Raw genomic sequence first — 15,693 nt, 5'->3', positions numbered from 1 at the left:
TTTTTTTCTCTAATACACTAATACATTTACAAACCCTTAGGAAAACCCACACACACAAGACAGAATCTCATACAGTGCAGTGGAGGCTGACCTGGAATTTACTGTATATCCTAGGCTGGCCTTGGACCCTGACCCTTCCCCTTCAGTTTTCCAAGTGCTGGACACCAAGCCTGCACTACACCTGACCTTCATTTTTGTTTTTCTTACATCCTTAGCATGACATCACCAGACCACCTCATAGACCAGAGTCTCCAGAAAACCCAGTAATTTTTGCTATTTGAATTTTATTTTTACATGTTTTTTTTTCTTTTTTCACCTTTCTTATGTGTGTGATGCACATGAGAGTAAGCATGTTTTTGTATGTATGAGGTGAAGGTGCCTGTGTTTAGGTGTGTGTGCTTGTGTGCAAATGGAGGAACAATGTTGATGTAAGGAATCATTCTGGATTATTCTATCTCACTAGCCACTGAGGTAGGATTTGGAGATCAAACCCTGAGCTTGCCAATATAGCAAGACTTGCTAGCCAGCTTACTCTAGGGATTCCTGACTCTGCCTGGGAGAGCAGGGGCAGAGTTACACGTGGGCCACCACACCTACTAAACATTTAGTGGATTCTGGGGATCTGAACTAAAAGACTTGAACTTGTGGAACAAGTGCTTTAACCACTGAGCCATCCTTCTCCCCAGGTCCCTGCTTCACATTTTCATAAATTTACAAGACATCCACTGAACTCTGTTAGGAAAAACGCTAAGCCCATGTGTGGCGCCCTTCCAGTTTCAGCAGCCAGGACTGGAAGCAACGCTATTGCTATGAGCTCGCATACACATCGTAAGTTCCAGGCTAGTCTGAGCTACAGAGAGCATCCCTATCTCAAAAACCCAAAAGGAAGAAAGAATACATTGACATTTTTTATAAGAATTATGCATAATATACAAGTTTGTTTTTTTAAGATTTATTTTTATTCTATACATAAAAATAGAAAGGTGATAGATGATAGTTGACAGGTAATACAGAGGACAGATTCGATAAATAATGTAGATACACATTAGATAGGTAGGTAGAAGTTAGATAGATAGAGATGATAGATTGTTAGATAGGTAGGTAGATAGATAGATAGATAGATAGATAGATAGATAGATAGATAGAAGAAATGATAGATAAGTGATAGATGATCGATAGATGATAGATTGATAGAAATTTAGATAGATACATGAGAGATAGATGATTGATAGATGATAGATAAATGAGCACTAGAAGATTGATAGGTGATAGATAGATAGATAGATAGATAGATAGATAGATAGAGATGAGAGATAGATGGTTGATAGGTGATAGCTTGCTGTTGAGCATGGTTGTACATGTCTATAATTCTAGTGTTCAGGAAGCTGTAGCAGGAAGATCTTAGGAGATTGTCATAGAGAGACCCTGTCTCAAAACCAACAACCAAAGCTAGATGTGGAGGCTAACCTGCAATATCGTCACTAGAGAAGGAAGAAGGAAAAGAGGTTAGAGATGGTAGAGCAGTATGTAGGGGCAGAAAGGGAGAAGGAGGGAGAGGGAGAGAGGGAGGGGAGGGGGAGGGGGAGAGGGAGAGGGAGAGGGAGAGCATTTCATGGAGCCTGTAAAGCGTTCTAGGCAATTGTATCTAGGTTACATTCTCTGGAATAGAAATGATCCAGATTGCCAGACGTGGAAATGGAAACGCTGGAACTTAAGTTCTAAATGGATGGCCACACATTTGACTCATTAGTGCTGATGCAGGCCAGATTGCTTTCCAAGAAACCCTGCCCTCTTCCCTTCTCCAGCTCTTCTCGATGGAAGACACTGAAGGCAAGCCCGGAAGGAGAGCTGTGCCCTTGCGTGGTGGCCAGCTCTCAGGAGGAGCAGATGCCAGCAGGGATGATGACAGAGAGGTGAATCCAGCAAGCAGTCCTTGCTAGAGGGACCACACTCCTCCAGGTCTGGAGGCCTGACTGCATCCATAGTTCAGCTATGACCCTATTTCCCCTGTGCTTCTGAAATCCAACCAGGGCTTACTTTCTCATCCAAAACTGTGTCACAAAACGTGGCGGCTTTAAAAATTGATGTCATATGTCACACACAACACCATAAAGTTACAGGACTGTAACTACACCCTTGGTTGCAGACTTCATTTTGGCCTGTTGATCGTTTGGTTGCTTGGTTGGCCGGTTGGAGACAGTCTCTCTGAGTAGCTCAGGCTGCCCCAGGACTTGTTTTGTACTCAAGGCTGGCCTCCAACTCATAATCTCCTCACCTCGGGCTTTCAAGGGCTGGGCTAAGTGTGTGCCATGGCTTAAAGTCTGTAATGCTTACTCTTGATTTCAAACATGATGGGGTTTACAATCACCCTGGAAACAAGTCTCTGGGTGCATCCGAGAGAGTTTCCAGACTGTGTGAACTGAGGAGGGGAAGGCTCACTCTAAACGTGGACAGCACTGTCTTCTGGGTCTTAGGCTGAGTAAAACCTGACTTACATCAGTATTCATTTCCCCTACTTCCCGCTGTAGGTGCAGCCAGACCATGACAGCTATGATGGACTGAAGCCCATCTTGGAGACAAATAGACCTTCCCTTGAGTGGTTTTGATACAACAGTGAGAATAACAATCCCCCCCCACACACACACACACACTTTAATCCCATCCACTCAAATCTGGAGCCTAGTCTACATTACTTGAGAAAAGACCATGAAGATTCTATGGCAAGCCTCAAATTAAAGACTGGTGAATATGAATTAACCTTTCTCATTGCTGGTACCAAATCCTGACACAATACAATGAACTAACAGAAGGGTTTATTCTGGCTCCCAATTTGAGTAGACAGATTATGGTGGGAGGCTTGGCACGGTGGCAGGAGCATGAGGCACACGGTCCGTTTCACCAAGCTCACTTACTTTCTCCTTTCTGCGTAGTCCAGAATTCCAGCCCATGCAATGGTGCGTCCCATATTTGGTGGCTCTTCCGACCTCCAGAACCTACTCTAGAAAACCGCCCCCAGCCACGCCCAGAAGCTCGTGGCGTCAGTGGCTCTAGATCCTGTTGAGTTGATGATATCAGACATCACACTCTGTAAAGCGCCACAAGAGAGATCAGATGATAAAAGAGCATCTAAGGACTCGGGAGAAGCTGGCCAGGGAGCCCATGATCAAATCATGCACAAATACGGGTTCCACGTTTGGCTCTGGGAGGGGCTCAGCACTCCCGGCTGGCCTGTCAGGGGATGCGGGCTGCCCTTTCTTTTGCTTCATCCTGCAGCAAGGCAGAGACCCTCCCACCCACAAAAATCTGCTCCAGCCTTGAGCTTGCATCGCGAAATCTACCCAACACTCTGAGGAACGACAGAGCCCCAGCATACAGACACATGAAAAAGCTCCGGAGATGGTTTTTACTACAGTGCTTGACAAACACGTGTGAGGACCTGAGTTTGATGCTCCTGACCCCAGGTAAGAAAGCTGGGTATAAAAGTATGTACTTGGACTTCCAGTTATGTGCAAGCACACTCTGGAGAATCCCTGGGTGAACGCTCCCTTACGTGGTAAATATCATCTTAAAGAATCAGGTGGGGACTGAAAGAGACACCTCAGCCCTTAAAAAGTACATCCTGCCGTCACAGAGGACCCTCATTTGGTTCCCAGCAGCCAGGCTAGGTGGCTCTCAACTGCCTGTTACAAAGGAAAAACAAAACAAAACAAACAAGACCAGAATTAGGAAGTCGGGGGAATGTGACTCAGTAATAAAGCACTCGCCTACTTGTGCTCAGCCCAGGTTTCATCCACAGCACTGAAAACTATATTTAAAACCATGTAACAAAAAGAATATACTTGAGGATCTTACAACAATTGCCTCCAGTGTGTTTACATGTCTTATAACCCACCCACCACGGAAGGATCTCTTGCACGGACCCTAGAGTTGGCAAAACGCCAAAAGCAGTGGCAGGGAAGTTCCCACAAAAGAGAGCCCAAACTATCCTGAGACGGGGATGGTTGGGACTCCACTGTGGGGCTGAGGGACATGATAACTGTGAGGGGAATCCAGCCAAAGCATTTATTAGACCTCACTTACAAAAGGATCACAAGTTCATGGCTATCCTCGACCACATAGTTTGTTTGAGGCAAGCCTGAGCTATATGGGACTCCTCCGAATCAAATGAAGTAAGAGAGAGGGAAAGAGGGAGGGAGAGGAAAGGAAATAAGGGAGCGGGCTCCATGAGGAATGTGTTTGTCAGTGAGGATGGGGCAAGAGCTGTAGGGCAACTCCTACACAGACACAGTGATGCCTGCGACCATGATGCACATAGTTGTGCTTTGGCAGTCATGGGCAGAGCTCGGAGGTGAGCATACTGGATTCCTCATCGGGTCAGTTCTGCAATGAGGTCTGGGCACTAATTCTGGAAGCTCCGTTGCAGATGGCTCTGAGTTTCCCATTGCCCACTAACAAGTGCTTTTTCTGTGCAAACTGGCTGCAGGACGTCTTGATGTATGTCAAGAAGTCTTATCTGACCCAGTAAGCAGAACTAAACGGTGAAGGGGGTGCATCCAGCTGGACCATAGTTACAGATGCTTGGTAGTTAAAGTGTTTGGCACCAGAGACTTGGTAATAAATACTCATTTGGAGGCTGTTTGTCTGGCATGTACAAAGCCCTGGACTGGAATCCCAGCAATATGTAGAGCAGGCACAGTATACATACTGGCTTATGTGTCAACTTGACACAGGCTGGAGTTATCACAGAGAAAGGAGCTTCAGTTGCGGAAGTGCCTCCATGAGATCCAGCTGTGGGGCATTTTCTCAATTAGTTATCAAGCAGGGACACCCCTTGTGGGTGGGACCATCCCCAGGCTGGTAATCTTGGGTTCTATAAGAAAGCAAGCTGAGCAAGCCGGGGGAAGCAAGCCAGTAAAGAAAATCCCTCCATGGCCTCTGCATCAGCTCCTGCTTCCTGACCTGCTTGAGTTCCTGTCCTGACTTCCTTGGTGATGAACAGCAGTACGGAAGTGTAAGCTGAAGAAACCCTTTCCGCCCCAACTTGCTTCTTGGTCATGATGTTTGTGCAGGAATAGAAACCCTGACTAAGATGGTGTATGAACCTGTAATCTTAGACTCAGGAGGTGAAGGCAGGAGGATTAGAAGTTCAAGTTAAGCAGGGTGGTGGTGGCACATGCCTTTCATCCCAGCACTCAGGAGGCAAAGGCAGCCTGGTCTTCACAGAGTTCAGGGAGGGAGGGGAGTTCAAGTTGATCCTCGGCTATACAGCAAGCTGGAGGTTAGCCGAGGATACACGGAAGCCAACGCAAAACAACATAAACCAACTAAAGCAAAAAAGGAACACACAAAATGAGCATTTCTATGAACTTGTATGGAATAACTCCCAGAAGATATTTACGTGAATATATTGAATTACATAATACATACATAAAAATATAGCACATAGCAAGTTCTAGAACAGGCTAGGCCACAATGTCTCAAAATTAAACAAACAAAAAAAAGATAAAAATCAATAAGAATAGAAAGCAAGGGGCTGGGGAGATGGCTCAGTGGTTAAGAGCACCAACTGCTCTTCTGAAGGTCCCGAATTCAAATCCCAGCAACCACATGGTGGCTCACAACCATCCGTAACGAGATCTGATGTCCTCTTCTGGAGTGTCTGAAGAAAGCTACAGTGTACTTACATATAATAAATAAATCTTTAAAAAGAGAAAGAAAGAAAGAAAGAAAGAAAGAAAGAAAGAAAGAAAGAAAGAAGGAAGGAAGGAAGGAAGGAAGGAAGGAAGGAAAGAAAGAAAGAAAGAAAGAAAGAAAGAAAGAAAGAAAGAAAGAAAGAAAGAAAGAAAGAAAGAAAGAAAGAACTGGAGGCAGATTACATACAATGAAATCAATTTTATTTCAAATTAGTCCTGTAGCCACACTAAAATTTTCTAAAGAATAAATCCCACTAACTTAATAAATCATTTGACTCTCTACCCTCAACTGGGGGCAGAGGGTGTGATGGGGGGAAGAAGAACCAACAACAAATCCTAAACTCTTTGTTTTCCTGTTGGTTTTGTAGTGGTGGTGGTAGTGGTGGGTCTCTTTATGTAGCCCTGGCTGTCCTGGAACTCACTATGCATAGACCAGGGTGGCCTCAAATTCACCCAGATCTATCCGCCTCTGCCTCCCCAGTGCCCTCCCCAGTGCTGGGATTAAAGACACGCTCCACCAGTGTCTAGCCTAACTATTATTATTATTTTTAATAATCATTTATTATTATATATAAGTACAATGTAGCTGACTTCAGACCCACCAGCAGAGGGCATCAGATCTCATTATGGCTGGTTGTGAGCCACCATGTGGTTGCTGGGATTTGAACTCATGACCTTCGGAAGAGCAAGTCAGTGCTCTTACCCACTGAGCCATCTCACCAGCCCCAACTATTATTTTAAAAAAAATAAAGTTTTATTTACCAGTCTGTGCTCTGCATTGGTGACTATGACACTGTTACGTAGAGTTCAGAGACAACTCTGTGGAGTGGGCACTCTTCTTCCGCCTTTATGTAGGTCTGGGGCCAAGTCTGTGCAGGGAGCACCTTTACCCCCAGGATCCACCTCGCTAGCCCCTAAGCTCTTTTAAATAGCTCTGTTGTTCCCAATGCTATGCATGAATCTGGTCAGACACATTTTAGACACAACAAGGGACTGAGTCAATATGTTGATACAGTTGGAAGTCAGGGTTCTTAGAGGAAGAAACAAACGTGGAATAAGGGGAATCAGGTGAGGTAGTATACACATGCAATTTCAGGATTTAGAAAGCTGAGGCAGGAGGATTGCAAGCTTGAAGCCAACCTGGTCTCAATAGTGGGACCCTGGCTCAATAAACAAAAACAAAACACTGACTGTGTAAAGGGGTTGGAGGGATGGCTCAGTCCTTAAGAACCTGCGCAACTTTGGTTCACAGCAACCATGTCAGGTGGCTCACAATCATAGAGACTCCATCTTGAAAGTGCTCTGATGACCTCTACTGGCCTCAAAGAGCACTGCAATCATGCACACACAGACATAGACATCCAGGCATACACACACAAAATAAATCTTAAGCAGAAAAATAAAACTGTATTACCTTCTAGCTGCAATGATGTCAACACCCTAAATCTGACATTAACACCATTCACTACTAATAGAAATTAAACTACTTCTTTTAACTATTTTCTTTTTTAGATTTATTTATTATATATAAGTACACTGTAGCTGTCTTCAAATACCAGAAGAGGGCATCAGATTCCATTACAGATGGTTGTGAGCCACCATGTGGTTGCTGGGAATTGAACTCAGGACCTCTGGAAAAGCAGCCAGTGCTCTTAACCGCTAAGCCATCATTCCAGCCCCTTCTTTTAACTATTTTAAAGATGTAGTTTAAACCAGGTTTAAACACACCTTCAATCCCAGTGCTCGGGAGGCAGAGGCCTTCTTGATCCAGGGCAGCCAGGGTTACACAGAGAAACCCTATCTCGAAAATCAACCAACCAACAAACAAAAACAAAGAAGAAGAAAAAGTAGTTTAATCTCTTAGAACTGTTTGAGATACAGTTGGAGCATTTGGTTCTATCAAAAAGGCACAGTGTGACTTATTTTTTTTAAGGATGGGTTTGTTTTTTTGGTTTTTATTTGTTTGCTTGTTTTTGTTTTTGTTTTTTATTTTTTAACAAGCCACAGGAACCCAGGAGATATCTTGAGGGAGTTTCTAACAAACCTGAGGCAATTTGGACACCAAAATAATTTAGTGGAAAGAAATTTCAGTCTCCTAGAGACTAGGCTAGTCTCAAATTCACTATACAGCTAAGGATGACCTCTGACCCTGATATGTGTACCATGGCATGCCCCCATCAATAAATAAATGTAATTTACAAACAACAAAACAAACAAACAGAAAAAGAGCCATGCTGGGTGGTGGTGGGGCACGCCTTTGATCCCAGCACTTGGGAGGCAGAGGCAGGCGGGTTTCTGAGTTCGAGATCAGCCTGGTCTACAAAGTGAGTTCCAGGACAGCCAGGGCTATACAGAGAAACCCTGTGTCGAACCCCCCCCCCCCCAAAAAAAGAGCCATATGTGGTAATATACATTTGCAATCCCAGAATCCCAAAGGCAGAGATTGTAGACTGAATGCTACTAGACCAGCGAGAGACTGTGGTTGAAACCCAAGAGAATGGTTACCAAGGAACCTGAGGTCTTCTAACCTCCACTTGCACACACACACACACACACACATTCAGGAAAAATGTGCATTTATTTGTATATCACCTACTATTTTTATCAGGTTTTATAAATTTGTTTGCACGTATTCTAAAAAGAAAACAAAAGGCTATGACATAGAACAGTGTCTGGGAGTGAGAAAGGGTCTTGACCCTCAAAGTTGTCTTCCATAGAGAGAGCCAGCCAAGGCACCACAGAGGAGCTGTAGCTTCAGGTGCCGCAGCTGATGAGACACGGAAGCTGGGTCTTTCTAGAGCAAGGAGTAGGTATGGACCTGAGCATCCACCATAGCTGAGTGCTGAACACTGTCCGTGGAGCCTGAGTGTCACCCCATCAGTTCCTAGTCTTGAGCGCTTCCAGCCCTGGGCCAATCAATCCACCAGCCTCAGGCCACTGTCCACCCTGAGCACAGGTTAGCAGCTCTGGGGATCTAGACACAGGTCAGCTTCTCCCATCGCAGTCCCTGAGATCTTGCCTTGCCAGGTTGGTTCTTGGCTCCAGGCTTGATCCGGATCCCTACTGGGACCTTGCCTACAGCTGCCAACTTCCTCCACAATAGTTCAGCCCCTGGCTTTCCTTCAGCAGTTCTTGCTTTGTGTGCCTTGCTCTAGCCCTGACTCTGTGGCCCCTCTATGACTCAGGACATTGGCTCCTTGCCCCAGGACCCCACCCTGACTATGCATGCCCTGACTCTCCCAGCTGAGGCCCTCACAGGGGTAGAATTGGAATATTTCACCTGGAGTGTCCCAGCTTTCCAGGTTCCCCTAGCCTGCCCTGCAGAACTTGGAACTTCTGATTCTGTAAATAAGACTGCCAACTCAACTATGACCCAAGACATGTTGGTGACTGATGAAGCTTTAAGCAGGAATAGCTATAGTTCTATCCAGGAACTGACTACAGAATGAAGAACAGACCCACCCAGTGCATCATAGCCTCCAGCCCCAGGATTGCCTGCGCTCAACCCTTGTGCTGGCTAACTTTATGTCAACTTAATACAACTAGACTCCTTTAAGAAGAGGGAATCTCAATTGAGAAAATGCCCCTATAATTTTTTTTCTATATGCAAGTCTGTAATGCAGTTTCTTAATTAATAATTGATGTGGGAGGGCCTAGCCCATCACTGAGTGGTGCTGTCTCTTGGCTGTTGGTCCTGGATACTAAAAAAATAAAAACTAGGTGAGTGTCTTAGCTAGGGTTTTATTGCTGTGAACAGATACCATGACCTTTTCAAGACAGGGTTTCTCTGTGTAGCCCTGGCTGTCCTGGAACTCTGTAGACCAGGCTGGCCTCGAACTCAGAAATCTGCCTGCCTCTGCTTCCCAAGTGCTGGGATTAAAGGCATGCATCTCCACTGCCCAGCCACCAAGGCAACTCTTATAAGGACAACATTTAAGGAGCTGGCTTACAGGTTCAGAGGTTCAGTCCATTATCACCAAGGTGGGAACATGGCAGCATCTAGGCAGACACGGTGCAGGAGGAACTGAGAGTTGTATATCTTCATCTGAAGGCTGATATCAGAATACTGGTTTCCAGGCAGCTAGGATGAGGTCTTAGAGCCCACACCCACAGTGACATACCCACTCCAACAAGGCCATACCTTCTAATAGTGCCATGTGCTTGGTCTAGCATATACAAACCATCACAGCGAGCAAACCAGGAGGGAGCAATCAATGAGTGTTCCTCCATGCCTCTGCATCTGTTCCTGCCTGACTTCCTCACTGATGGTCTATAACCTGCAAGTTTATAAGTTGCTTTGGCCATATTGGTGTTTGGTCACAGCAATAGAAACCCTAATGAAAACAACCCCTTTCATTTGCTTTCAAAAGTATTCAGGAACCCAAAAGGGAAATCAGAAAAGGGATGGGTACCAGGCAGAGAAGCAAGCTTGGTAATAGATAGGCCTGACAGTCCAGCCTGTGGGGTCTACATCTGGAGCAGACAGTAGTCCCAGAGTGTATGCCCCCTTTTCTGCAGCTCGCTGGCTTTGAGTCCTCAAGCCATTCTTTCTCGATATCAGCTTCAGTGCTTCCATATACGACTCAGGGACAATGCACATGAGCCACTAAGCACTGCTTCTCCATACTGGAGACTTTTGTAGCCAAAGCGTGACAAAACAATATATGGAAGGATAGGCCTATCTTGGCACTGGTTCCAGAAAGGTCCGTGTGCAGCTGCTGGGCTGGCTGTTTCTGGGCCTAGGGTCAGGCATAGCATTGTAGTGGTGAGAGTTTGGGTAGCAAACAGGAAGCAAAGGGGAAAAAAATGACAGGAAGAGGACAGGCCAAACAGCCACCAAGCTTTGTCCCTTGTGGCCTACTTCCTCCCAGGGGAGTTTTAATATGCCCCAACAACCCATTCACATCTAACCCATCAAGGGATTAGGCCTAGCTCAGGCTTTGTGATCTCTCTGGAAACACTCTCACAGAAACACCCAGAGCTGTGATTCTCTAAACTTCCAGATCTTTCTCCATCCCAACAAGCTGACTATCAAGTTAATCCTTAGCTGGGGATAGGGGTGCATTCCTTTAATCCCAGGACTAGAGAGGCAAAAATAAAACAGACAGACACACAAGCAAAAAGATTAATCATCGCTGGGGCTGTAGCGTGACCCAGTGGGTACGGTGTGTTGAATATCTGCCATCATTCGGAGGTCTCGGAGTTCTGAACATCTGGCCCCAGTGGTGGTGCTCTTTGGGGAGGTGCAGCCTTGGTGGAAGTATGTCACTGGAAACAAGCTTTGAAAGTTAAAGATACCATGCCATTTCTTGTTTGCTCTCTCTGCTTCATGCTTGTGGTTCAAGATGTGAGCCCTCAGATTCCTCCTGCTCCTGCTCCTGTGCCTGGGCTCTGCCAACATGGTCTCTTAAACCTCTGGAGCCATAAGGCAAAATAAACTCTCCCTAAGTTGCCTTTACCTCAGCAGCAGAAAAAGAAGCAATAGCATGGGTAAAGGTGTTTGCTGCCCACGCCTGATGACCCGGATCTCAGACTGAATGGAAAGAACTGACTCCCAAAGGACATCCTCTGACCTTCACATGTGGCCATGGTATGCGAATATCCACATGTACATGTGCATGCGCGCGCGCAGGCACACACACACACAAACAGTAATACAATTCTAAAATTAAAGAATAAGGGGGGCTGGTGAGATGGCTCAGTGGGTAAGAGCACCCGACTGCTCTTCCAAAGGTCTGGAGTTCAAATCCCAGCAACCACATGGTGGCTAACAACCATCCGTGACGAGATCTGACTCCCTCTTCTGGAGTGTCTGAAGGCAGCTACAGTGTACTTACATATAATAAATAAATAAATCTTTAAAAAAAAAAAAAAGAAAGAATAAGTATTTCAACCTAAAAAAAAGGCTGGTACTCAAAGGTTGGCAGGCAGTCCAGTGTGGTGGCAGACACAGGAGGCTGAAGCAGGAGGATGCCTCAAGTCTAGAGTCTGAGCAACAAAGTATGATCCTATCAGGACTTGGAGAGATGCTTCAGTGCAAAGCACCAAGTAAACTGCCCAGCCCTTGGGGCAGTTTACAATCCCTGTAGCTCCAGCTTCAGGGGATTCAACTGCCATGCTGTTCTGTCCTATAGCAGCACTGCATTCACACATACACACACACACACACACACACACACACACACACACACAAAATGCTTTAAAAAGAGATCTCAAAACGCCCAAAAGGAACTTCCTCCCTCCCTTCCCTACAACACACAAACATACCAGGTATGGTGGCACATGCTGTTTTTTGTTGGTTTATTTTTATTTTTATGAGACAGGGTCTGTGTGGCGCTGGCTGGCATGGAACTTGCTTTGTGGACCAGGCTGGCCTCCGCCTCCTAAGTGAGTGACATACACTTTGAATCCAAGCATTAAGGAGGCTGAGGCAGAAGAATCATAAGATGTCTGATGAGGACAGACAGAAGGGACCGCATAATAAGTTCAAGGTCAATGTGGGCTGCAAGAGACTCTGAAAACAAACGCTTCTCGTGTTTTGTAATATGCTAGCCTATGCTACCTGGGTACTCTGGCAACAAGAGGGCCATATCCAGATGCCCTTTGACCTTGGACCGGAACCAGGAGTCAAGATAAGCCTCTTTTTCTTGTCACTCACCCAGGCTATAGAGTTGTGGGTTTTGCCACAGAAATTGGACTAATTTCTTTGTATGTGTGTGACATGCATGCACATTAGGTGTGTACACCAGGCTAGGCTCAGATTGGAGTTTTCTCTTATCTCCTATTCCGCCAAGGACATTCCTCTACAGTGAGCTAAGCTCTGGGTCATTTCCCCTAGAGCAGCTGTGTGCAGCTCTGAGAGCTGGTGACCATCTGAGTCCGTTCTCCCAGCTCCATTCTACCCAGCAGTGCCTGACATTGCCTACAACAGTCATCAAAGCGCCTGACGAGCTCCCACTGTGTGCATGTGCGGCACAGGCCACACAAGCCTTTCTACCCCAGACAGCTGCAGTCCTGCTCCCCCATCTTAGCCCCTGCCCTGCTCTGACCCCAAAGCACAAAGATTTCTTTTCATCTTATTTTTGTGATTTTTTTCCCCCAACAAATCCTGAGATCAGGCATACTGAGAGAGGGGGTCAGGCCAAATAAAGAGTTCTCTGAACATCCAGGAAATGGCTGCTGCAGCTTTGAGCTTCACGAACAACTTGGCCAGCTGCACATCTATGCTGGCTCCTCCTCTTCCATAGCCACGTCATTGCTAGTGCTTTTGCTCTGTTCATCCTCTGGACCTGCAGGCAGAATGCTAGTGACAGTGTGCAGGAGGGCTTCGATCTGCTCCTCTGTGAGCCGTTCTTCACTCTCTTCTACCATCTACAAGGGAAAGGAAGCCTGTCAGGAGTTAGGAAGTGAGTCTCCCATCACAGCCCACCCGGGCCATGCAGTCCACAGCGCCAGCCCAGCACTTGGTCCTGAGCCAGCCAGGGCCTCATCTAAGATCCACAGTAGGATGACACCAGGCCAAATCCCAGACCAAGCCAGAGCAGGCACACAAAAAAGCAGATTGTCTGTCCATCCGTCCATCTATCTGTCCCTCCCTCCCTCCCCCACCCCCTCTGGAGATTGGTAGTCCTGGCTGTCCTGGAACTCACTATGTAGAGCAGGCTGGTCCAACACACAAAAATCTGCCTGCCTCTGTGTCCTCAGCGCTGGAATTAGGGTTATGTACCAACACCACGCCCAGCTTGGTTTTTTTTTTTTAATTAAGGAAAATCCTAACCTATTTCCATTCCCATCCATCCATGAATATGTTGGATGTGCAAAGAAATTCACCTTTAGGGGGTGGCAGGGCCCTAGATAAACTCGTGGACTTCACAACAAGCACCTCTGTCACTGGAGTGGTGTCGCCCAATCACTTGACGCTGCTTTCCTGAGCAGCACGGTCTCTATCCCCGGCCGATGCACAGATTCTACCTTGCCTTAGTTCTCCTTACCCTGCCACTCACCAGAACTCTGTAGGGGCCTCCTGTGGGACTGTAGGCACACTAGGAATTTTACAAGCATGACATCTTACAACTTTCACTACAATCCTAGCAAGAGGCATTCCCAGGCGGAAAGCCTCCCAGCTAACACATGCCACATTGTTTGGATCTTAAACGCCCCTCAAATGCTGTGTGTGGAAGGTTTGGTCCCCAGCCTATGGCACTACTGGGAGACGGAAGACCTGTTAATAGGTGGGGCTTAGAGGAGGATTCAGATACGGGGGTGCTGGAACCCTGGTCTTTTTTCCCTTTGCTCCTAGTTTCTCAAGATGAACAGTTCATAGCATGATCATTGTCACAGGCCCACAGCAACAGGCCATGTGTACTTGGACTGAGTCTGAAACCATGAGGCAAAATAAACCTTTCTTCTTTGTAAGCTGATTGTCTCAGGTATGTTGTTAGAGCAAGAGAGAGCCAGCTAACACATAGTCCCACTTGTCTCCGAAGAATCCAGAACAGGAGTCTGACGAGTAGGAAAAGAGAAGCTGAAGAGAAGACAGCTCAGTGCTTAAGAGCACTGGTTGCTGTTGCAGAGGACCTGGGTGGGGTTCCCAGAACCAATAACAGCTCCTAACCACCTGCAACTCCAGTTCCAAGGAATCCAACAGCCTCCTCTGGCCTCTGCAGGCCACATGTACACTCATGCAGACACACACACAAGACACAGGTACACATACACATAAATAGAAAATACTCTTTATAATTTTTAATTTATTTGTATTTTAATTAATTAACTTATTTAATTTTATTTTAATTTATGTGTATGAGCATTTTGCCTACATGTGTACTACTTGTGTGTCTGATGCCTCCTAAGACCAGAAGAGCATATCAGATTCCTTACAACTGAAGTTAAAGATAGTTGTGAGCCACATGAGTGCTGGGAAAGCATGAGTGCCGGCACTCTAGCAACTGAGCTACATCTTTAGCCCAAGTAAAACCTCTTCACTGAACGAGAGCCAATTTTTAGAAGGAATGGCTGGAAGGGGCAGCAGGAGACCAAGTCCCAAGGGGACCATCCCTCCTGGCACACCCCCATTCCTTTGTGTCCCCCCACAGACATGCTATCTACCAGGGACCCCACAGCCACTACACTTGGCTAGGTCAAAGACTAGAGCAACGGTAACTAAGAACAGAACACCCACAAGACAAAGGCAAGACCCAATATCTACACCAAGAAGCATCGGCAGCGACATGACTCCATATACATGAACAACCAAGACAATGTGCCTCCTCCCGAAGGCAGCAACAGGTCTAGGGAAAGCAATGTCACTGAAGCACAAGACAAAGACTTCAGAACAAGGATAAATATGTTCAAGGCCCTTAAAGAGGATGTGAATTAATGTCTTAGTGAAGACCGTGAGAACACCCAGGTGACTGAAGTAATGACAACAATGTGGGATGTGGAAGTGGAATTTAATAAACAGATCCCTAGAGAGAAGCCAGACTCAAATAAAACCCAAAGCAAAAACTCAGGAAGTAAGCTGGGCGTGGTGGTGCACGCCTTTAATCCCAGCACTCGGGAGGCAGAGGCAGGTGGATTTCTGAGTTCGAGGCCACCCTGGTCTACAGAGTGAGTTCCAGGACAGCCAGGGCTACACAGAGAAACCCTGTCTCAAAAACCCAAAAAGACATGGAGACAGAGTTTCAGGTTTTGAAGACAAGATAAAAGAAATGGGTAGCTCAATCAAAAAAGTTAAATCTAAAAAAATTTTTAATTTAAAATCTAGGCATTAAACATCCAGGAAATCTGGAACATTATGAAACCCAAAATCTACAAATAATAAGTATAAAGGCCCAGAAAATTATTTTAACAAAATTATAGAAGAAAAATTCCCCAGTCTAAAGAAAGAGACACCTATCAGGTACAAAAGGCATACAGAACAAAGAAAGGATATTGAAAGCTGTGAGGGAAAAGACCAAGTTCCATATAAGGGCAAACCCATAAGAACGTCCCATTCCAT

At 45.9% G+C, this 15,693-nt stretch overlaps 1 protein-coding gene across 1 annotated transcript in view; it reads right to left on the bottom strand.

The window, feature by feature from the left end:
• Positions 1-11,981: 11,981 nt before the first annotated feature.
• Positions 11,982-15,693, bottom strand: part of Crcp (calcitonin gene-related peptide-receptor component protein) — a 31,482-nt gene continuing 27,770 nt past the window's right edge. Inside the window, exon 6 of the mRNA NM_007761.2 lies at positions 11,982-13,064. Coding sequence (NP_031787.1) covers positions 12,915-13,064 — 150 coding nt within the window. The 3' untranslated portion in view covers positions 11,982-12,914. The remainder of the gene's footprint in view (positions 13,065-15,693) is intronic.

The sequence above is a fragment of the Mus musculus genome, chromosome 5 (assembly GCF_000001635.26).
Source record: "Mus musculus strain C57BL/6J chromosome 5, GRCm38.p6 C57BL/6J".
Taxonomy (NCBI): domain Eukaryota; kingdom Metazoa; phylum Chordata; class Mammalia; order Rodentia; family Muridae; genus Mus; species Mus musculus.
The sequence above is the reverse complement of the archived record's forward strand: the minus strand, read 5'-3'. Positions and strand labels throughout refer to the sequence as shown.